This window comes from Nerophis ophidion, linkage group LG14 (assembly GCF_033978795.1).
Source record: "Nerophis ophidion isolate RoL-2023_Sa linkage group LG14, RoL_Noph_v1.0, whole genome shotgun sequence".
NCBI classification, from domain to species: domain Eukaryota; kingdom Metazoa; phylum Chordata; class Actinopteri; order Syngnathiformes; family Syngnathidae; genus Nerophis; species Nerophis ophidion.
The window spans coordinates 28,641,454-28,664,809 of record NC_084624.1 but is presented as its reverse complement, the minus strand read 5'-3'; the positions used below and the strand labels follow the sequence as shown (position 1 = coordinate 28,664,809).

Here is a 23,356-nt window from a genome sequence, read left to right as displayed (position 1 = left end):
CATCTCCAGTCTCGTTTGTCAGTGCTCTCAGTCCTCTGGGTGTAAACATCCGGTCCTCTGTGAGAAATCTCGGAGTGATCTTCGATAGTGCCTTCAAATTCACCAAGCAGGTCAGCTTAGTAGTTAGTACCAGGTTTTACCATCTCAGAACCCTAGCAAAGACCAAGGCCTATCTCTCCAGAGCGACCTGGAGACTGCTACCCACGCCTTCATCACACACCGGCTAGACTACAACAATTCACTGTACGTTGGCATTGATCAGGCATCACTCTGCTGTTTGCAGTTTGTGCAAAACGTGGCTGCCCGTCTCCTCACCAGCACCAAAAACTGACTTGACTTGACTCAGTGCCGCAAAGTAACAACAGTTAAGAGGAAAACAATATAATTACAAAAGCAACATTTTCCGTTGTGGTAATATTTTAGCTGCAATTTGGATGGGGGATATGAGCCCATCAACACGGACGAACGAGCGAGAATCCCGTGATCACATGATGGCAAAAAAAGAGAAAGACAGCGTCCGACCTCTTTTTTCAACTGGAAAAAAAAAGTACCGTATTTTCCGCACCATAAGGCGCACTTAAAAACCTAAAATTTTCTCAAAAGCTGACAGTGCGCCTTATAATCCGGGGCGCCTTATATATGGACCAATATTAAGTCACAACAGGTCTCACAACAACGGTAAGCAGCCGCCGGTTTCATTTTCCCCCGTAGGAGAAGCGTGCGCGGTGCATGCTGGGATATATGACTGCGCCAGGCTGTGCCGTTTCATTTCCATTTGTGTGTTTAAATGTAAAGACCCAAAAATGGCTCCTATTGAGAGACATGATTTCGGGAAAGCAGGAATGGTCACTGAACTGCTAGACAACAGCAGTGACACTGACTCCATTAACGACGTCTCAAAATAGTGCAAAGCAATAACAATATATCAATAACTCAACGTTGCTCAAACGTTAATGTCACACAACACAACACGCAAAATAAACATGTAAAGCTCACTTTATTAAATTATTCCTCATCCACAAATCCCTCGAAATCTTCTTCAGTGTCCGACTTAAACATGCCACAAGAGGTCTCGCAACTAAGGTAATCAGCCGTCTGCCTTATTTTCCCCCCGCTTCTTCTTCTACGGTAAGCAGCCTCCTACCTTATTTTCCCTCGTAAAAGAAGAAAGCGCGGTGCATGCTGGGATATATGACTGTGGGAGGCGTGCCGAGTTTTAACTCAAGGCGATCAGTCACACAGTATAAGACGGGAATAGAGCAGCAGCAAAATAATTTAACATTAACAGCAGAGACACTGACTTGTTTAATGACTTCGACGAGATGGAGCCGGGCATTTTGGATGCCGTATTCGCCCAACTGTTCGATTCGAACACTGAAGAAGAAGAATTTGAGGGATTCGTAGATGAGGATTAACTTAATAAAGTGAGCTTTACATGTTTATTTTGTGTGTTGCGTTGTGTGACGTTATCGTTTGAGCAACGTTGAGTTATTGATATATTATTGCTTTGCACTATTTTGAGTGTTAATATATTGTGATTACACTAACGTTTGATTTACCGTAACAGTATCAGACAGTTTTTTACGTGTTTATTGAATCGGGGTAAATAATAAAAAAGCTGTTTATTCATTTTGGGAGTGAACGGAGTTGTCAGAACGCTGGTTTGTAATCTATTAATAAAGTTTGACTGACCTATGACTGTTTTGTTGACATTCCCTTTAGCACATCTAATGGATGCATAATGTAACCCCAGCTTCTACTGTAGCATCTATTCTATGCGCCTTATAATCCGTGTCGTGGAAATTTCTTAAAGACGATCCTTTAGTGACAAATAGCTTTAAAATGATTTATTAAAGTAACAAACAAATAATAACAAGCTTTGCAAAGCGAGACCAAACCAGAACGACAAATCCGTTCGTTCCAGCTTGTTCTCACTCCTTTAGAATTTGACATGACAATTATACATTCTCAGAAGTCCCACCCTCCATGGTCATTTACATACAGTACACCATTGGAATGACTACCCAAAGGCCCGTGAAGGGTAGAGGGTGTCGTTTACCCAGGGGAGGGGGGTCACTCAGGAAAGGGGAACAATTTAGCTCTGTTGGGGGTAAGGAAGAGGGAAAACACATGCCCACGTCAACTACATGTTACATCAAAGACACTGAAGACAGAGCTTGATCAGATAATAGATCTCTTGCTAAGTGTCACATTCCTGAGCCCAATAAACAACTTTTGGCGACCCGTTCAAAGAACATCTTCAATGAAACGAGTACAAGTAATTTTGCTATCACATCCTCCCTTTTAGTACCTTTAATAAACTACAAACAATGAAATTACTAACTCGCAAAAAAAACACACACCAAATAAACCTTAGAAAGTAATACAACCTACAACACGATGAATTCAGCATAGCACAAACTCCTCCGACGCTCGCTACCAAATGGTCTAATACTATACGATTTTGCAAAGTCACAGCCCGTAACGCCTTCATTTCGACTCTGCTCGCCTCCATAATAGTAACTTTTGAATTTACAAAACCTGAAAACCGATAATTCAGCGTCTCCATTCTAAGCATGAGTTTCCCCACGCCCAGCTGTGGAAACAATGCCAATGCCACCTTTTCTCCTGCTGTCCAAAGTTTATGATCTGCAGGCACATTTGTGCCCCAAACCACATCATGGGGGGTATACTCACGCTTACCCCTATGGCTCAAAACAGCTGACACAATGTAAGAGTGGTCAGTAGCTGTTATCATAGCACAACGGCCCACCCAATTATATGGCAATCTAACATAAACATTAAAGCCACAAAGCCACAGAACATCCTCCTGAGGCCGCGTGCCAGTTTGAACTGGAACTGTAAAATGGGGAGAACAGCCCCTTCCTTGCGCAGCCTGTGAAATGTTCAAATTAGTGTTACCGTGATATGCAGTGCATGGACTAGTCACGTTTAAACAATACATCAGTGGAATTTGTCCCATCTGCACTGGCGGCTCTCAAGGCTACAAGATACCGCATAACACACAAATTTCGTACCCGGCCTAATATAAACTGGACTAAAAAGCACATTTGTATCATTATCGGACCACAGATCATAAAAATCTAACTTCGGATCTTTAAGTGAAGACAAAGGTGTCCCCGTACGCGCTTAAACCGTATCACTCAGATTTGCTGCAAATAGGTATGAATAACACATCCTCGGAAAATATCTATAACCCTCCATTACAGGCTTAGGTGTGACGTGTGGACTGGACGTCGCTATAGGCATATATGTACAGACATAGCAGTTTGAGCGATTATGCGAATCCGCTACATATTTTGCATATTGGTACCAATAATTAAGCGTATACACACTGGTATGATTTATTGACTTTGCAAGCTCATGCAGCCACATATCATCCAAAATAGACCCATCCTCTCTTTTCACACGTTGCGAGAGCGGAGGATTGCCTGAATTTGAAAGTGGCGCTGTCACGTTCCTGTCAATTTGTCCTCCGCCTCCTGCGTGCATCCAAAACCATGGTAACGCAAAAAGTGTCATTGGCCATAACGCAACACACAATGAACTTATCATTGTATTCGATCCTGATCCCCTGTATGCGCACCAGGGGGAAAACTTTATTCTGTCGCTTGTCCTTAGCGCAAATCTTCTTGTGTTCCCTAACCTCTTTTCTTCTGTTTGTCCTGGTGATTTTGGCCATCAGCGCCTTCACCTGTGTCTCCATTCTAGTAGTGTTTCTCTAAAGGTGTGATGCGAGGGAGGTGTGTGTGTGTAACCGTCGTCTCTGCAGCCGCGGATCCTGCCGTAGGAGCCAAAAGCGATTTTGCAACTCCTCACTCCTCTGCTGCGGCCACCGCTACAGGGCCCGAAATCGCCTTGCAATGCGAAGCGTGGACCCACGTCGGCCGTTCTTCCACTTTCACTGCAGTGTGGGTGACGAGGAGAACTTGGAACGGGCCGAGCCAGCGTCGTTGTTTCCAGCTCTTCCGTCTGAAGTTCTTGATAAGCACAAAGTCGCCCGGCACAATGGTGTAGAGGATGATCCGCTCGCCCCGGAAGCGCCGAAAAGACTTGCCTTCGAATATTAGCAAAACACTTTGTTAAAGATATGCAATATCTTACCAGTCCGTCTTCACACAGGGTCGTCTCAATTGGCGGTCCTAATGGTCCTATCCCCACATTAAGTGGGACTGCAAACAGAATCTCAAAAGATGACAGGTTATGGTGCGCGCGCACCCGCATACGCATGCACATGAGAACTATCGGCAAACATTTAGGCCAGCTGAGCTTAGTCTCTTCACAACATTTGGCAAGTTTTAATTTAATTGTTCCGTTTTCTCTTTCAACAGCACCTCCTGATTGTGGATTAAAGTTACAATGACTTCTCAAATCAATTTGCAAATAATCAGATACTTGCTGTATCACCTCATTTACAAAATGTGAACCATTGTCACTCGATAACTTCTTCGGAATGCCACACCTTGCCACAATTTCAGTTAAAAGTGCTTTTGTCACTGCAGCGGAAGAAGCATGTTTCGCTGGGAAGGCTTCTACCCATTTTGAAAACATATCAACCATCACTAGACAATATTTGTTCCCTTCACTGGGTGTAAGTTCAATGAAATCCATCATGACATGCTCAAAAGCCCTACTTGGCAGTGGGTGTGCTGCTTGTGGTAATTGTCTAAATTTACCTGGATTATTTTGAGCACAAATCTAACAACTTTTACAGAAATCCTCTGCGAAAGCGTAAAAGCCCTTAGTAAACTAGAATTGCTGTACTGCTTGACACATCCCTCCCTTTGAAACATGGTCCAACCCATGAGTCAATTTCGCATAACAATCAAACAAGCGTTTAGGAAGACAAGGCTTCCCATCCATCCATCCATTTTCTGCCGCTTATTCCCTTTGGGGTCGCTGGTGCTTATCCCAGCTACAATCGGGCGGAAGGCAGGGTACACCCTGGACAAGTCGCCAACTCATCGCAGGGCCAACACAGATACACAGACAACATTCACACAAAGCTTCCCGTCAGGGCCAAACCAGGCTCCATCCTGGAAAACAGCACCAGAATTAGCCCATGCCTGTCGTTCCTCGCCCACAAACAACACGGCACTTGGGCCAACAAGGATGAAATCTCAGTCGGAGAAGTCACCGCAGTCAAAGTCAGGTCTGCGTCATACTTTTCGTCAGTTGGGGATGCTAATTGCACCGAACGTAGCACATGAATTGTTGCCGCATAAATAATTCAATATGCATCGACTGCTTGCGAATAGAATACATTTTTTCCCGCGTGGACACGGTTGCCAATCCTTTGCCAATAAACAGTCATGCATAAAAGGATTTAAATCCTGCCAATTATCAGATTTAGCCTTTGCTATCGGAATGTGCGGACTGGAATTTTCAACTTGATCCAATATTTCTTGTGATGGAGTTAATTTTACTGCAACTGAGCATTTGCATCCATCAAAATAGACGTCATTAATAAACAAACTGTCATTCAAATCATGATAGAATGAAGCTTCATATTCTTGGTCCGGACCTTCATGAACATGTGACACACAATACATGCTTTCAGATTCAATTCTGTCAGATACTGGATTTATACAGGGTGATATTGTGCTCTCTAGATCCTGCAAGGCAGTGGTCGTTACCCACCACTGACTGATAGATATAGAGCGGACAATTCACCTCCAAAATTCGACCCATTTGCATTCCTCTCAACTTTGAGGCCTTCTGGCATCGGTGTGATTCTGATACCCCATTTTAACATTAAATCACGACCCAACAGATTGATTGGACAAAGATCAGACATTAAGAACGAATGTTTCGTTGTCATTGTACAATCAGCTGTCACCCATGTACAACGAATTGGTATTGAAAACTTTTCTAGACAGTTTGCCCACTCGCACTAGTGGAAAGCATAGTTCTACCACTCAATTTTGTAGAGAATTCACTCGTTTGAATTACGCTGTTTGTCGCTCCAGAATCGACAAGAAACGTCAATGACCTTCCACCCACATCACACACAATCATCGGCATTTTCTTGTATGCTAAGTCCTCACAAAAAGAATACGTCCCAATCATTGGCTGTTCACGTTCTTCTAATTTCTTAATTCTATCCTGCACCTTAGCAAACAGCAATGTATCAGTAAAAGCAAGCGCGTCTTCATTGCGGTTAGCGGTTAGTATGGTGTTGTCGTGAGAGGGTGTGGGTGCAACACTTATCTGTTTCGTTGTCTCAGGTCCCGAGCCGGTCAGTCAATCTGAATTGTTTCTGAGTTGGCCTCCATCCGCTCTGCCCTAATAGTCCGGCTGTCCATCCCGTTTATTCTCAGGACAGTCGTGCCTCCAGTGACCTTCCTTTCTGCATGTGAAACAATAGTTACGGCCACATCCTTCTTTCTTTTTGCCTCTTCCTCGGCTCCATCCCGCGTTCATTTCACAGCGGCAGTCCTCAAAGTATTCAAAAATCAGTCCGTGGTGGAGTCCCACAAGTCCCCCATGTCCCAAAAATGCAAAAAAAATTAATAAAAATCCAAAGGCCGAATTTTGGACCCCAGCGTGCCGCTTTCGGCCCGCGTGCCGTAGTTTGGAGACCAATTTCAAAAATTGCCGCCGGCAAGGTATCTTTTCCTTGGAGTTCATTGAGAGCAAATCCAGAAGAAAATTGGCATTTTAAACAAAGAGAGGAACTTTGGAGGGGGCAAAATGTCTCGCGTGCACCTCTGCTGCTATCTTTGCGAACTGCTCCGGTCCCAGATGCAACAGCAGAAGTTTTTGTATTTCTGTTCCTGTGGGACGCCATGCCCGACAGAAAGCCTGGAATGCGGCTGCAAGCGCGTCTCCACCTCTGTGTGGTGACGGCCAGTCTCTGATCCCTTCACGCATTTCCTAGTCCATCTGGCGTAAGACCAAAGCGGGAGTCCCTTGCGGTCCTGGATATTCCATCATCGGAGCCTGGAAGGTTCTGCCACTTCACAGAGTCCTGCCAGCACTGTCCTCACTCAGAGACATTTTGTTCACTTTATCGGTCACATGTTGAATTGATGAACCCAATGCTCCTTGATTGTCATCCTGATGTGAGTCCGCTGGTAGTTAGTGGGCGGAAACGGCGTTGCGAGGGGAAGAGTTGGGAGCTGCTGAAGCTGGAGCTGGAGGGGTGCCATCGGCAGGTGCTGCTGCTGCTGCTGTTGTTGGTGCGGCGCTGGGACGTCCACAAAAGGGCCCGCTGGCAGTTGCTGGTCGTAGTGCGGGGGCAGAGTGGAGTAGAGTGGTGTCCAGTCCTCAGAAACCCTTCGACTGCGACTCAGGCCCTGAGAATGGCTCGAAAACAGAGTACTGGGAAAAGTATCAGTTGCAAGATCTATCTTTTCTTTATTTTCAGCTTCACTCATCCTAAGTTTCAAACACTCTTTATGTTGTTCGAAACAATTCAAATCTTTCACACGCACAATCTTTCCCTTTCGCATGTTGACCTCTTGTAGCGCTAACCTTTTTTATTTTATTTTACTCAGTTCATTCATACTAAATGAACCAGTCTTGGGAAATCTCAATTCATTCACCCATACTTTCACACACATTAGGGATCCCTCTACATTTTTTCTTTCATTGTGCACATACATGGGAAATCATAATCGAATACCTCAGGCTTAACTTTCCTGGACCACATATTCAAGCTCGTTTTAATTTTCCGCTCTTCTCGTTTAAATTTAACAGGCTAAAATTTGTGTTGTTTCTTCCGGCCTCTAACCGGGCATACACTCACAGCCTTATAGACACTGTTAATCATCAGGACTCTAACCCAGCGCTACAATTGGGACTCTAACCCTGCGCTACAATTGGGACTCTAACCCAGGGACTCTAACCCAGCGCTACAATTGGGACTCTAACCCAGGGACTCTAACCCAGCGCTACAATAGGGACTCTAACCCAGGGACTCTAACCCAGCGCTACAATTGGGACTCTAACCCAGGGACTCTAACCCAGCGCTACAATTGGGACTCTAACCCAGGGACTCTAATCCAGCGCTACAATTGGGACCCTAACTCAGGGACTCTAACCCAGCGCTATATTTTGGGACTTTAACCCAGGGACTCTAACCCAGCGCTACAATTGGGACTCTAACCCAGTGCTATATTTTGGGACTCTAACCTAGCGCTACAATTGGGACTCTAACCCAGCGCTATATTTTGGGACTCTAATCCAGCATTAACAATCGTCGCGAGACGGAAAAAGAACGGCTAATTGTATGAAACATATAAATCACTCAAGCTTTGTCACACAAAAAAAACTTTCATGGATTCGTCTTTTGTTTAAAATTCAAATGTCACAGATTTGTCTTAAAATTTCAGTCAGGATGATTAAAATAATTTACCGTTACGATGTTGCAACGGGTTAAACGTGATCCCGAAGAGACGGCTGTCCGATTCGCAGGGGCCTCCAAAACTCTCCCGTCCTTTCAAATTTCTGGGAAGGAGACGTCATCTTTTTTTTGTGCTGCCAGGTTGATCAGTCCATTTCAGCGGCCTCCGCGAACGGGAACAGCGATCTTCTTGGGATCCCACTTCTGACACCAACTTGTCGTGGAAATTTCTTAAAGACGATCCTTTAGTGACAAATAGCTTTAAAATGATTTATTAAATTAACAAACAAATAACAAGCTTTGCAAAGCGAGACCAAACCAGAACGAGACATCCGTTCGTTCCAGCTTGTTCTCACTCCTTTAGAATTTGACATGACAATTATACATTCTCAGAAGTCCCACCCTCCATGCAGTACACCATTGGAATGACTACCCAAAGTCCCATGAAGGGTAGAGGGTGTCGTTTACCCAGGGGAGGGGGGTAACTCAGGAAAGGGGAACAATTTAGCTCTGTTGGGGGTAAGGAAGAGGGAAAACACATGCCCACGTCAACTACATGTTACATCAAAGACACTGGAGACAGAGCTTGATCAGATAATAGATCTCTTGCTAAGTGTCACATTCCTGAGCCCAATAAACAACTTTTGGCGACCCGTTCAAAGAACATCTTCAATTAAACGAGTACAAGTAATTTTTCTATCATATCTGGTGCGCCGTATAGTGCGGATAATACGGTACTAACATTTTTGTAATTAAATGTTTGCTTAAAGAAATGAGTCCCTTTATTTTGTTGTTTCATTATTTAGGATATCAAAGTTATTTACCTTCCAATCACAGTACAATGGTAAACAATTTTTTACCGTTATGAGAAACAAAAGTGTATATCCTTTTATAAACGGTCACTCGTATTATTATTGTATATTATGATTGTAGCTGAGATAGGCGCCAGCGCCCCCCGCGACCCCCAAAGGGAATAAGCGGTAGAAAATGGATGGATGGATTATGATTACATTACACTATAAATTTACACTGTATAGTTTTTATCAGTTGTTTTTAGTTTAAGAGCATGAGGTAGACAAACGCTCTGAGTCTTACAAGTCGGCCGGTTACTGGAGTAGTGACCTTCTGTGTCAGCGTGTCTGGCCCGGTTGCTGGTGGGGTGGGGGTTGTCTTCCCGTCCGGCTGCAGGGAGTCTCTGGGCCCCTCGGGGTGGGGCGTCCCGCCTTTTTGCCCACGTGGGGTGTGGTCTCTTGTTGGCTAGGGTCCTAGGTGTCCCCTGCTTCTCCCGTGCCTTGTCCTCTGCTGGGCGCGTCTGTCTATAGCCTACTGCTGGCCCTGCCGGGTGGCATTGTAGACCAGGCTCTGGGGTTCCTGTCGCTGGCTGGCCTGGCTGCGTGGGGCCGGTGGTCCCGTGTTCCATGGGTGCCGCACTTGCTGTTTTGGGTTGAGCTTTATGGGTGGCTGGGGCTGTGCTTAGGCTCCCGCACACACTGCGAAACAAATATATTGTACGTAAAAATGTGCATACCTACTCACATACACACAATTATACATACATACATACACACTAGAGCTGGGCGATATATCGATATATACAATATATTGCGGGTTTGTCTGTGCGATATAGAAAACGACTATATCGTAATATTCGAGTATACGTTCTCACGCAGTTGCTTTTAGCTGCGGGCGTACACTTCAGGCTCTTCTCACTCTTTCCTGTCTTTTCTTCTCCACAGACAAGCAGGCGCACATTCTTTCATACGTCACATACTGTCATGTCATACGTCACATACGTGTCCGCCCTCGCAGAGCAGAGAGGTAGCATACTGGGCTACGTTAGCTGCTAACGTAGCCGTACGAGAGAAAGAAGGTGCGGATCTGGTAACAAATGAAGGAATACTTAAATCCCATTAAAAACAGCAGGGTCTCCATCGTCTGGCGGTGGTTCGGCTTCAAGTGGGAATATGTCGAACAGACAACCGTAATTTGTCAAGTGTGGGGGGAAAAAGCGTTGCTATAAAAAGTAGCATTACTGCTAATATGTAGCACCATTTGAAAAGTCACTCACTAGAGAACGAAGAGAATTTCATAACCTTAGTAACATACCACATAGTGAAGGACGAATACTATTTGATTTCCTATTAAACAGCTAATTTTTCTTTGACACTTAAAATGTCTCAGACAATCTTGCACTTTATGTTTCGGAAATGACTTTAATGTTTGTCCCATTGCTTAATAACTTTAATAAATACACTTTTGGTCAATTGACTTAGTTGTGATTTCCCTCTCTGCATGAAAGTTTAAAAGTAGCATATATGAATGCAGTATGAAGAAGAATGTTTTAATGTATACACATATAATCATCATACTGCTGTGATTAAATGCATCAAGTGTTCATTCAAGGCCAAGGTAAAATATAATATATATCGTGTATTGCGATATAGCCTAAAAATATTGTGATATTAAAAAATGGCAATATCGCCAAGCCCTAATACACACATACGTATATTCATTCATTAATACATACAAAGGAGCACACAAAGGTACTCAAGCACATACATAGGTACCTACGCTCCCACATACATACACAAATACGTACACACTCACGGTACATACATTCACAAGCACATTAACTGTACAAACATACATATACACATAATGTACATATACAAGCCAATATACATCCTTACACTCATGCATTTAATCATGTTTCATCATATATTAACGTTGTTCCCCTCGGGGAAACTGGATAACCCTGACAAAGCTTAACCTATTGACAATATAAGTTAAAGTTAAGTTAAAGTACCAATGATTGTCACACACACTAGGTGTGGCAAAATTTGTCCTCTGCATTTGACCCATCCCCTTGTTCACCCCCTGGGAGTTGAAGGGAGCAGTGGGCAGCAGCGGTGCCACGCCCGGGAATCATTTGTGGTGATTTACCCCCCATTCCAACCTTGATGCTGAATGCCAAGCAGGGAGGTAATGGGTCCCATTTTTGTAGTCTTTGGTATGACTCTGCCGGGGCTGGAACTCCCAACCTACCAATCTCCAAGGTTAATACAGTTCGCTTCCCTTTGTTTGCTTTCTTTTGTATTTCAAGTTATCATTACACATATGTACTGTTGCATTTGAAACAATTGTATTACTGATAATAGAGGTAATTATTGTTATCATTCATTATCAATAGTGCTATTTCTATTGCTTATTTTGTAGTATAATCATGCTCATTGTCATTTCTGTGTTATTAATATTTAGTTCAGTAACTGCTTCTATGCTATCACATTTCGTATCATATTTGTACATATCGTATTTGCTTATGCTGTTCTACTGTTGTTCTTGTTGTGTTTGTTTTTGTTGTGTCTCCGTCCTTTCACCCCCTTGTCCCTGCAATTTCTCCCTCTGTATTCCTTTTTTTCCTCTTTCTATCCCAACCTGCTCCGGTCCGGCTGCGCCAAATAATAATATAAATTCATTTAACAAAGTCAAATACAAATAAGGCAACAAGTGAAAAATATCCCACACTTCTCTTTTGTAAACTAAATATTTACAGCAAATATGTGCATCTACATCAACCATATGATTTGCCCGAGTAGCTGGACGGGACAAAAAAAAAAAAAAGGAGGGTTGAGCATGCTGTTACACTCTGCCATCTTCACTAATCCACAGCAGCATCCGCATGCAAACACTTGAGTAGCAGAATAATGGAGAGCCACACCAGGGCTCAGTATAATCGACAACACGACAGTATCTGTGTGTGTGTGTGTGTGTGTGTGTGTTGACCCGCTGTTGGCTTTGTCTCTGAGTGCCCTCCATATTCAAATAAGTCACTTCTGCTTCTGCCTCTTGTTTGATCCTTTTTACCATATTAAAAGCACGTGTTCAACATGCACTTTTGACTCATGTCTTATGCAGGATTACATGTCTATAAATACTGTAGACATGACTTCTAATTGGCTGTTCAGTATGTTGTATTTACATTATCAGCTCATGTCCAGTCAGTTTAGAGTCTGACACTGGATATAGACACGTGAGGATAGCCGTCACAATTTCCATTACTTTCAGCGTCTTTGTTATACGTTTGAATGTAACTATGGGCTATTTCATTATTAACCTGTATGCAACTGGCTTGTTATTATGATAGTATTATGCCCTTCTATTCACCTGATGTAAGAGCTTTTCTTTCACAGGAACATCTTTGATGAATCTTTGCAAAGTATATCAGCCGCCCGCAAATACCAAAAACTCTCTGTGATATGAATATTTAAGAAGCTGAATAAATCTTAAAAACAGATTTCATTTTTGTGTTATTGCAACTGCAATGTAAGCAACTCTGAAATGATGTTGGTGTGTCCTATTTTGGAGAAAACAACAGTAATTCTTGCTGTGCTCCTTCAGCCGCCCACACTGCACTCTGTAGTGTTTTTCATTTGCTTCGGACCTCAGCTGGGCATGCAGCATAGAGTCTGAATGCAAATAAGGCCAAACTGCTTCTTGCAGAAGAACATGGAACATGTTCTCGGCTTCTGGTTGTGTAATATAAAGAGATCCGTTAATGTGTGGCTGAAAAAAAGGCTACTACAGTGATTATTTTGACGTCAGCCTGTGTAATATGATTAGTATACAAAAGCGAGACAGCTAATGTGTGTGTTCCGGTGATGGAATACCTTTTCAGCTGTATGTGTGTGTTTCTGAGGGAGATTGTGCCTGGGAATCAAATATTAAGTCTTTGTGAATGAGTTTCAGCAGTGAAAAGGAGTAATAGGCTTCTCAATGGGTGGAGCATCTATGGTATTCATAAGGCAAGCAGGGTAGGAAATTGCAAGTCCCTATCTCGGAATACAAAACCCATCTAATAATATGCATTGCTGCTGTAAAATCTCTGTCTTCGCAACCAGGTGCAGGGCAAAATCATCTGTAATTAACTCATGTTTCCATGACATTGTTTGTGCACAGGTGGCCAGCCCATATAAAGGTTAATGTGTGACCAAAAAAAGACGGCCATTATTTTCTTGCATTCTGTGAAACAATACCTAATGTGTCGCCTCACATAGCTACACAACATAATAAATCAAGTACAGTAAGCAATCTTAGGAGGAGTGCAGATTTTCACCATCTCCTGTATGTTCAGATAAAATGTAATATTGTGATATAATTCAGTTACAATCTGGTGTTACAATATGACAAGAAAGTCAAATTAGTTGAGAAATAAGTAAATAATTGTTGAATAGTTAGTTATATCAGCATATAATATAAATTATGGTAGGATTATATCTGAATGGATGTATAATTGTATTAAAGTTCATTTTATTTTAGGCTATATGACAGTATATATAATGTAACAAAATTATATAATAGAATAATTCTACACTATAAAATGTAATAGGGTCATTACATCCAATAAAAACCTATCTATTACTCACATCGATAGCAGAGGTATGTCAGCAAACTTCAACAACATTCAGCAATATCTGAGACAATTTAAAGAACCTTTTAAAGTATATCCGTGAAACCTGGATTAAGGGGACCAGAGGAATAGGAACTGAACTTTACTAACAGAACTAACGAGTGGAGGAGTAGTAACTCTATGTGGATACACCCCTGGACTACAAAGTGGTGAAAAACATGAAATGAGAAATTAAATATGTCAATAAAAAGGCAAACATTTATTAGTCAGCTGTATATATAGAACACCCAAATCAAGTATTGAAATGTTTGAGGGTTGAATTAACTCAACTTTTGTTACATATCTGTGAGCTGGTGCCTACTGCTGGCGTTTGTCTCCCCTGTACCGTTTCTGTTTTGTTTTTTTCAGTTGCCATGGTCCCCAGAGGAAGCGATTGGAACCCTGCCGCACAACTTGACGACCGCATTTGATGACCGCATTTGATGACCCATGGCCTCGTTCGACAGCCCAAAGGATCTCAGCAACCTCATCACTTTGGCCATCTACATTGAGAAGAGATTGGACGAACAAAAAGAAAATCGACTTCGGGATTTTTCATCATGCGTTTCCGAGCAACGCCGGTGGTACTGGGACTTACATGGCTGGACAAACATAATCCACAAAATAACTGGGAGAGGTTTAGTATTGCTAACTTGAGTTTATTTAGTCATTCAAACTGCCTCAGATCAGCCAACCCTTGTATAGCCCTTCCTGTTGATATAATTTCCAAGGAGGATGATCTGTCTAGCGTGCCCTCCGTATATCATAATCTCCACAAAGTGTTTAAGAAGGAGCGTGTCTTGTCCTTGCCTAAGAACATCTTTCCGAAAGTCACACTTCCTGCCACTCGGCTCTATAATATGTAACATAACATTCTTGAGGAGTCCAACTAAGTTTACAATGCAGGCTTAAGTGGCCCAAATCAGATATTTTTTTTAAACCCGATTTTTTCCAGCTGACTGTTTACACTGCAAACAAAATGTGATTTTCATCAGGCTCCAGTGTAAACACGCATGTGGCCCCAATGTGGCTTGGACATCACGTACATAACGCAGTTGTCACAACACGGCTTGGACGTGGATTGTTTCTTCGATGCAGATGACAATCAGCACGAGTGCGGCGTGGACGTGAGTACATGGTTGTTTATTTAATAAACAAATAAACAACAAAAGGCGCTCACAATGGAGGAAGAAACTTGGCTAAACAGTACAAACGTGAAACAAAAACACTTGCTCGATTGGCATTAATGAACTATGAACAGAAACAGCACGATGGCATGACTATATACAAACAAAACAAAACTAGCACTGTGGCATAAATACATGAACTTACACGGCATGGAACTGTGGACGAGGGTGTGAAGGTTGGGTGCAGCATGGGTAGGGTGCGTTCGAGTGTGAAGATCCCAGGACGAAGACCAGAAAAAGAGTGACTTGAATAGCTGTGATGATTAGTGAAATCAGGTGAGGCTGAGAACAGGGACGTGACATGACAGGTGAAAAGTAATGAGTTGACATGGAAACAAACAAAACCAGGGAGTGCAAAACGTGACTGAATGTCCAAAAACTAAACATAGCATGACCAAAACCAAAACATAACTTACAGGCGTGACAGCAGTGCGATAGAGTTAAATCAAAGGAAGTTGATAGGAAGAAAGTCGCTAAGACTACAAAATAAAATAAGTCCCCACACCTTGAAAATTTGTGTTAGTAAGTCTTTGGTATGACTCGGCCGGGATTTGAACTCACGACCTACCGATCTCAGGGCGGACACTCTAACCACTAAGCCACTGAGTAGGTCAAACAAGTGATTCTATTATAAATAAAGATTTCTACACATAAAAGTAATCATCAACTTAAAGTGCCCTCTTTGAGGATTGTAATAAAGATCTATCTGGATTCATGAACTTGATTCTAAACATTTCTTCACAAAAAAGAAATCTTCAATATCAATATTTATGGAACATGTCCACAAAAATGAATATTGCATTGTTGCATTTCTTTTCACAGTTTATGAATTTACATTCATATTACATTCATATTCATACTATTCAATAAATATATCTATAAAATAGCAACTATTTTTAGAATATTTAAAAAAAATATATCACATACCCCTTGGCATTCCTTCAAGTACCCCCAGGGGTACACGTACCCCCATTTGAGAACCACTGTTTTAAGGAACTGTTAAATTCTGCTCCTGTTTTGGCTAATCCTAATCTCTCTGCTCCTTTTTGTGTTTAGGTCGACGCCTCTGATACCGACATAGGAGATGTCCTCAGCCAGCGCCAGCGCCACCCCTCCAGTGGGAAACTGCGGCACTGCGCCTTCTTCTCTTGTCGCCTGACCCCAGCAGAAATAAACTACACCATGGGTAATCAGGAACTCCTGGCCGTGGTATTAGCTTTGCAGGAGTGGAGGTATCTCTTGGAGGGCTCACAACACACCTTTCACATTTTTACGGATCACAAGAACTTTGCATAACTGTGCTCTTCAAAAAGACTTAATCCAAGGCAGGACAGGTGGGCTCTAGTCCTCTCAGGTTTTAATTACTCTGTCACGTTTTGCCCAGGGACCTTGAGCGGCAAGCCAGATGCCCTGTCGAGGTTACATACCTCAGTGGTGGAGGACAAAACCCTGGAAGCAATTATGCCTCCTTCGTGGCATTCGATGGGACGTTGTAAAGCAGGGGGAAGAGACACACAGAGCCTCACCTGTTTGTGCTGCTTGCCCCACGGGTCGACTATTTGTGGGCTACGAACTATGATCCAAGGCCTTATCTTAGGCTCATTGCTCCAAAAAGGCCTGCCATCCAGGTATCAACCGAACATTTTTCCTGTTAACAAATTCTGTACCATTCAATGAGAACAGATGTCAAGCAATTTGTCGATGCCTGCTCTGTCTGTGCCTGCTACACGTCATCCCAATAGGCTCAAGCGTAACTATTACGACCTCTCTCCATTCCTTTCCGACCGTGGTCTAATGTGGGATTGGAATTTATCAATAAACTTCCGCCATCTAATGGTAACTATGTCGTTCTCACCTTAGTAGACCATTTCTCTAAAATGGTACATTGTGTCACTCTGTCTAAGCTTCCTTCCGCCTAAGAGACCACCGACCTCCTGGCCCAACATGTATTCCGGCTGCATTGCATTCCGGTGGAAGTGGTTTCTGACAAGGGTCCTCAATTCTTCTCAGCTGTCTGGAAGGAATTTTGTAAACCGTTGGGTACATCTGCCTGACTGTCCTCTGGGTATCACCCATAGACCAACGACCAGACAGAGCAAGCTAACCAGGATGTGGAGGCAACGATTCGCTGTGTTTGGCACAAACCACCGGCCTCCTGGTTTTTGAATTTACCATGGATAGAGTATGCGCACAACACACTCGTCAGCTCAGCTACAGGAGTTTCCCATTTCACGCAGCCTATGATTCCAACCTCTCATATTCCTATCATTGGAGGCAGAGTCCGTAGTGCCATCTGTGTCTGCCTATCTTCACCGTGAAGTGCAAACACCCTGTGCCAATTGGGCACACACTTAAAAGAACTCTCATCTCAATCTTGGGGATTATATTTCAACGTAAACAAAAATACATGACGTGTCTTGCTGTGCATTTGTTAAATAGTAACTTATTACATGGAGAGAGGAGTATTTCACTATATATGAAGGTTGAATGGAAGCAACTGTACTCTTTTAGTTGAATGTGTTTCAGAATTGCATCTATTTAACCTTTGTGAATTATATGACATGATGACTGACAATCTACAGACATTTTTTTATTTGACTCAAGTAGAATTTAACTAGACGCATGGGTTTTGCAGCAATGTGAATACATGGAGAAAACAATATTTATTGGTGCAAAATTAACAGAATAATGTTGGCGGAATGTTGGAGTGTTGAAGACCCCTTTAGTGTCACTATCATAAAGTGTCATATAGCTGGAAACACCAAGTTTATGTTTAACAACTTAGATACACAACTAGTGTTTTGAGGGCAAGACATTATCATTATGACAACAAGACAGCAGAGTTGATAAAAAAAAGCACATACTGTACCTTGCCGATATGTTGCTTCCTTATCTGAAAAAAAATATCTCCTAACTTCCCAATTTCTCCTTTCTTCGGGAAAAAATGGCACTACTGTAAAAGGTTTTTATTTCAAATCTTAATAGCTGAAAACTGGGCTAATAACTAGCGAGCTATCGCCAAGCAAAGGCAGAGAGACAGCAAAGACAAAACTAATGGCAAAAAGGACACGCTGCAATGAATTTGATAGGTGAGCGATCATACACGCTGGGTATGATCAACTGGGTTTAAACAGATTTCTGACGGGGCTATAGTATATTTTATCCATACTAGAAAAATGAAATCTGTGAATTTCAGAACATCAGACTTTATTTGAAGTTTAACACTTTTAATAATAAAGACTTTATTCAAGTCTGTCTACCTGTCTGTGGCGTCAGCGCTATCATTCGGCAAAACAAGAATGCCAGATAGCTACGGTGGCTGAGAAAAGTGACAACAAATGAAAACGCAACAAGACAATACCATGAATTCCATCTTTCAGCTACAGCAGGATTGCAAAAGCCACAACAAATACAAATCCGTGACGGAACTTTACGCCACAAAGGACGCAACGGACACGACGGAAGTGACCGCGAAGCAAGTTACAGTGACGGACTAGCTTTCTGATCATAGTATATTAGCATTATTGAAAAATTCATTGAATTAATTAATTTGATTAGGACAATGCATGTTGATCAATATATGAGAATAGCATCATAGTAATATATGCCAGAATTAGCTAAAAAACCAAAATTTAATCTGTTGTCCTAAGGCAGGTACTGTTAACATGTTTCTCCATATACTGGGTTAACGCATGCGCAGTGTTTATGGGCGGGAAGGAAAAAGTGTTTCCGGTTTTTCCTCTGTGAAGCAGTTGATTAAAAAGTTGTGAACCGGAATAGACGTTGTGTTTATTCACCTGTATTTAACATTGGTAGCAGAGGATGGTTGAGGATGGCTGCAAGCTGTAAAATACTGCCGATGTGTGACGAGTCTAAGCCATACGAGTGCTGGAAAAATAAAGTTAACATTTGGATGCGGCTTACAGAACTCAATAAGAAAAAGCAAGCACTGGCTGTGGCTTTGGGACTTGAAGGGAGAGCCAGAAAAATCGTAATGGAGATATCTGCGGAGGAGTTGGACAATGACAACGGTATGATGCCATTATTTGTAAAACTGGATAACGTTTTACTGAAAGAGGAAAAGGATCGCGCATATGAAGCGTACACGTACTTCGACCGCATCACCAAAAATAGCTCTGTTTCAATGGTGGACTATATTATTGACTTTGAACAGCGCTACAACTGGATGAAAATGTACAATATGACACTCCCTGATGGGGTGTTAGCCTTCAAACATCTTGACACAGCCTGCCTCAATGAGAAAGACAGGCAGCTAACACTGACGGCTAACACGGAGCTAAGCTACTCGTTAATAAAGTCAGCTCTCAAACTGGTATTCGGAGTTAAAACAACAGGCACGTCAAGAGAGATACAACTGAACCAGGACGCAGCTTTCCTCACAGAACAGCCACAATGGAGAGGAAGACGGAACACACTGTTTCATTGTGGACAACAAAGATCGGTGACACCGTTACCGGATACAAACCCACTGGATAAGTACGGTAAACGACCACGATGTGCCGTGTGTCAAAGCACATGCCACTGGGCAAAGGACTCCCTGTACAAAAATCACAAACAAGTAAGATTGACTGAAAATTACAATTTGGATGAAGTTAATATCACGCTGTTAACAAATTATCCCTTGTCTAAAGCTGAGATTTTTATGACTGAAGCAGCAGGCTCAGCAATCATAGACACCGCCTGTCAAGTTATGTTCGTTTGTTTTTGTTCTCCCCTAACTTGAAAAGGGTTTTGATATTTTGACCAGGGGTTTCACTGGGACTTCACTCCTTGTTTCAATCCAATGATGAGACAAATCTTTGTTTCTCCTTTTATTTTGGACTTGATTGTCTCTTTTTTTCATTGAATAACTGTAAGGTGAAAAACCTTTGGAAAAGGTTGACAAATACAAAAGCAATTAGAGACCAATATAAACAAATTACAATAAACCATTTTTAAAGTAAAAGTTTTACCAAAAGTACATATAGTGACCCTTAACAGCTTGGATTTGACATTTAAACATTTAACAACCAACCACTAGGCAATTAAAATAAATTCAACATATCGAATCCAAACATCAAAATAATATAAAGTTATCTCACCGTCAGCCATCCTGGTCTCTGTAAACAGTTGTCACTTCTGTATTTGGTAAATTCTCCGGGAGCAGTGTTTGTTGGCCTCTTCTGTATTTGGTAATTTGTCCTCGAGCAGTTTTTGTTGGCTTCAAGTTTGAGCTGGTGCTGCAGACTTAAAAGGAGTGGTTTTGATTGCTTCAGGTGAGAGCCTTCCTGATTAGTGATGGTTTTCAGCTGTTGGGATTTTGTGTCTGTAATTCCATTTGTGTCCTCTGGGGGAAATGGGAGCCAAACTCATATTTGGACATGAGGCCTTCTGTGTGGGTGAAGGCTTTGGCCTTGTGTAGAGTTTGCCAAAACACCGCCTGCACTCGCACAGTGTGTGGAGAAAAGTGGCTTGAAAGTTTTGTAGATAATCTCAATGAAAAGCAGGTAAATAAGCTCAGAAGTACAGAAAGGTCTAGCAATAGACCGTTTCATTTTGGAGATGGAAATGTGATTCATTCCACCAGAAAAGTGCATCTACCTGCTAATATAGGATGGACAAAGTGTAACATTGAGACAGAAGTTGTCAAAGTCGATATTCCACTCCTGCTGAGTAAAACATCATTTAAAATGGCAGGAACTACGTTAGACATAGAAGACGACAGGGCAGTGATGTTAAGCAGCAGATACCTCTTCAGTTTACCAGCTCAGGACACTACTGTGTTGACATAAGAGACAAAGATGACATGGAATGTCGGATACAAGATTCATTTGCTGAAGATGAAGTCCTGATTGTAACAGAAAATATGTCCACAATCGAGAAGAACAAGGTCCTCCTCAAACTTCACAAACAATTTGGCCATGCATCAGCAGATCGCCTGCATAGGCTAATTCAAAGTTCAGGGAACAAAGACAGGGACTGTCTAAATATTTTGCAACAAATAGTGGATGCATGTGACACGTGCCAAAGATATAGCAAGAAAAAGCCAAAGCCAGCTGTTGGTTTGCCTCTTGCTTCGGAATACAATGAAACTGTGGCGGTGGACCTGCACGAGCTTGAGTCAGGCATTTGGTATTTACATATAATGGACCATTTCACACGTTTCAACGCTGGAAATATTGTGAAAACCAAGAAATCCTCTGTAATTGTCAACTCTTTCATCCACACATGGATAAGTGTCAAAGGTCCTCCCAAGAGCTCTTCAGTGACAACGGAGGAGAATTTAACAATGAAGAGTTCGGGGACATGGCAGAAAACTTCGATATCGAGATCAAGACAGCCGCAGGATACAACCCAAAGAGCAACGGGCTGTTGGAACGTCATAATCAGACACTCACAAACATCGTCCAGAAAGTTAAACAGGAAAAAGATTGTGACTGGAACACTGCCTTGGACTGGGCCTTAATGGCTAAGAACTGCATGCACAGTGTACATGGTTATAGTCCACATTAACTGGTATTTGGTCAAAATCCTAACCTTCCCAATGTATTGGTAAATGAGCTACCTGCACTAGAGGACACTACAGTGAGCACAAGAGTAGGAGAACACATATCAGCTTCGCATGCCTAAAGGAAGGCTTTCACTGAAGTTGAATGTTCAGAGAGGATAAGAAGGGCATTCAGAAAACAGCTTAGATACACAGATGAAGAATATGAGACAGGAGAAAAGGTTTACTATAAACAAGGAGATAGTGCGGAGTGGAAGGGACCAGGAGTGGTGATTGGTCAAGATGGAGCTGTTGTGTTTGTAAGACATGGAGGTATTCTAGTTAGAGTTCATCACTCACGACTTAATAAGGTGAATACACAGAATAAAGCCAGGGAAATTACACAAAGTAATGTTCACACTGAAACAGGATGTGAAAAGCATGACGAGAACATAACTGTTGATAGTGACACAGATGCTTTACACAGACCATCATGTTGCTCAGTTAATGAAAAAAACACAGACGGTGAAAGTGAACATGACAGTGATGGAGAGGGAAACACAAGTGAAGGTGCAATTCAAAGAGATGCACCTCAAATGAATCACAGTGCCTGTGATAATCTGGTCCCAGCTTCTAATGTGAAGTTAAAAACAGGACAGATTGTAACTTTCATGAAAAGAGATACAAGTGTAACATGTAAGGCTAAAGTACTCAGTAGAGCAGATAAAGCAACGGGAACCTATAAAAACTGGTATAATGTGCAGCATATTGAGCCTGATGGCAGTACTGGACTAAAAGAGGCTGTTGACATGTCATGTGTACAGCATCTTAACACTGAGTCAGCTGTCAGGGAGGCTGATGTACTCATAACAAAAGACATATCATTTGATGCAGCCAAACAGGCAGAGATAAAAAGCTGGGAAAGCAATAATCTTTTTGAAGAAACTGAAAATACAGGACAAAAATGTATCTCAACTAGGTGGGTCTGTAGTCTCAAAGAAAGTGACAGTGGTATTGAACCCAAAGCCAGACTTGTAGCATGGGGGTTTGAATAACTTAATTAAAAACATCTACAAAAAGATTCACCTAACCTGTGCTTCTGAATCTCTAAGGCTATTGCTAAGTGTAATTTGTCAAAATAATTGGAAAGTACATTCCGTGGACATAAAGTCTGCCTTTTTACAGGGTATGGAGTTGTCGAGAGACATTTACCTCAACCCTCCTCCAGAAGCTGACTGTAAGGGGTTTATTTGGAAATTAAAGAAGTGTGTGATGGGCTTGCTGATGCATCTCTCTATTGGTACAACAAGGTGAAGGAAATCATGCTGAGCACAGGTTGTAAAGTGTCACAGGTAGCCCCAGCAGTATTTTATGGGCTAGATGATGAAAACACATTGACGGGTGTACTTGCATGTCATGTAGATGATTTTATGTGGGTAGGCTCATCAAACTTTTCAGAAAATGTGATCCCTAAACTGAAGTCTGGGTTCCAAGAGGGACGTGAGGAACATGACAATTTCTGCTATATGGGAATGGATATTGAAACTGTTACTGATTCTATACAGTTGCATCAGCACAGCTACATTGAAAGTCTGCACCCCATTCACTTACAGCCAGTCCGTGCTCTAAATAGAGATGCTCCTCTTAATGAAACAGAAAAATAACTCAGATCAAAAATAGGACAGATACTCTGGGTTGCAAAACAGACAAGACCTAATGTAGTTTGATTATTGTGGTCTGGCATCTAGTCTAGAGAATGCGACTGTGCAATCAATTCACAATGCTAAAAAGTTAGTTCGTAAACTGAAACCTGAAAAAGTGACTTTAAAATTTCAATATTTGGGAAACTATAATGCTTTAAACCTAAC

General features: G+C 42.1%; 1 protein-coding gene across 7 annotated transcripts in view; it reads right to left on the bottom strand.

Annotated features, from left to right (window-relative positions):
* Positions 1-1,795: 1,795 nt before the first annotated feature.
* LOC133568410 (uncharacterized) overlaps positions 1,796-23,356 on the bottom strand; it is a 61,052-nt gene continuing 39,491 nt past the window's right edge. For 6 of the 7 annotated variants that reach the window (XR_009809598.1, XM_061920313.1, XM_061920311.1 and 3 more), the window contains 2 exons: positions 9,464-9,858; positions 1,796-4,078 (listed from right to left, as the gene is read on the bottom strand). Coding sequence is in view for 6 of the 7 variants with exons in the window: in XM_061920313.1 (XP_061776297.1) it covers positions 3,837-4,078; positions 9,464-9,858 (637 nt within the window). In the remaining variant the exon portion in view is untranslated. The remainder of the gene's footprint in view (positions 4,079-9,463; positions 9,859-23,356) is intronic. The other variant, XM_061920314.1, reaches the window with a different exon arrangement.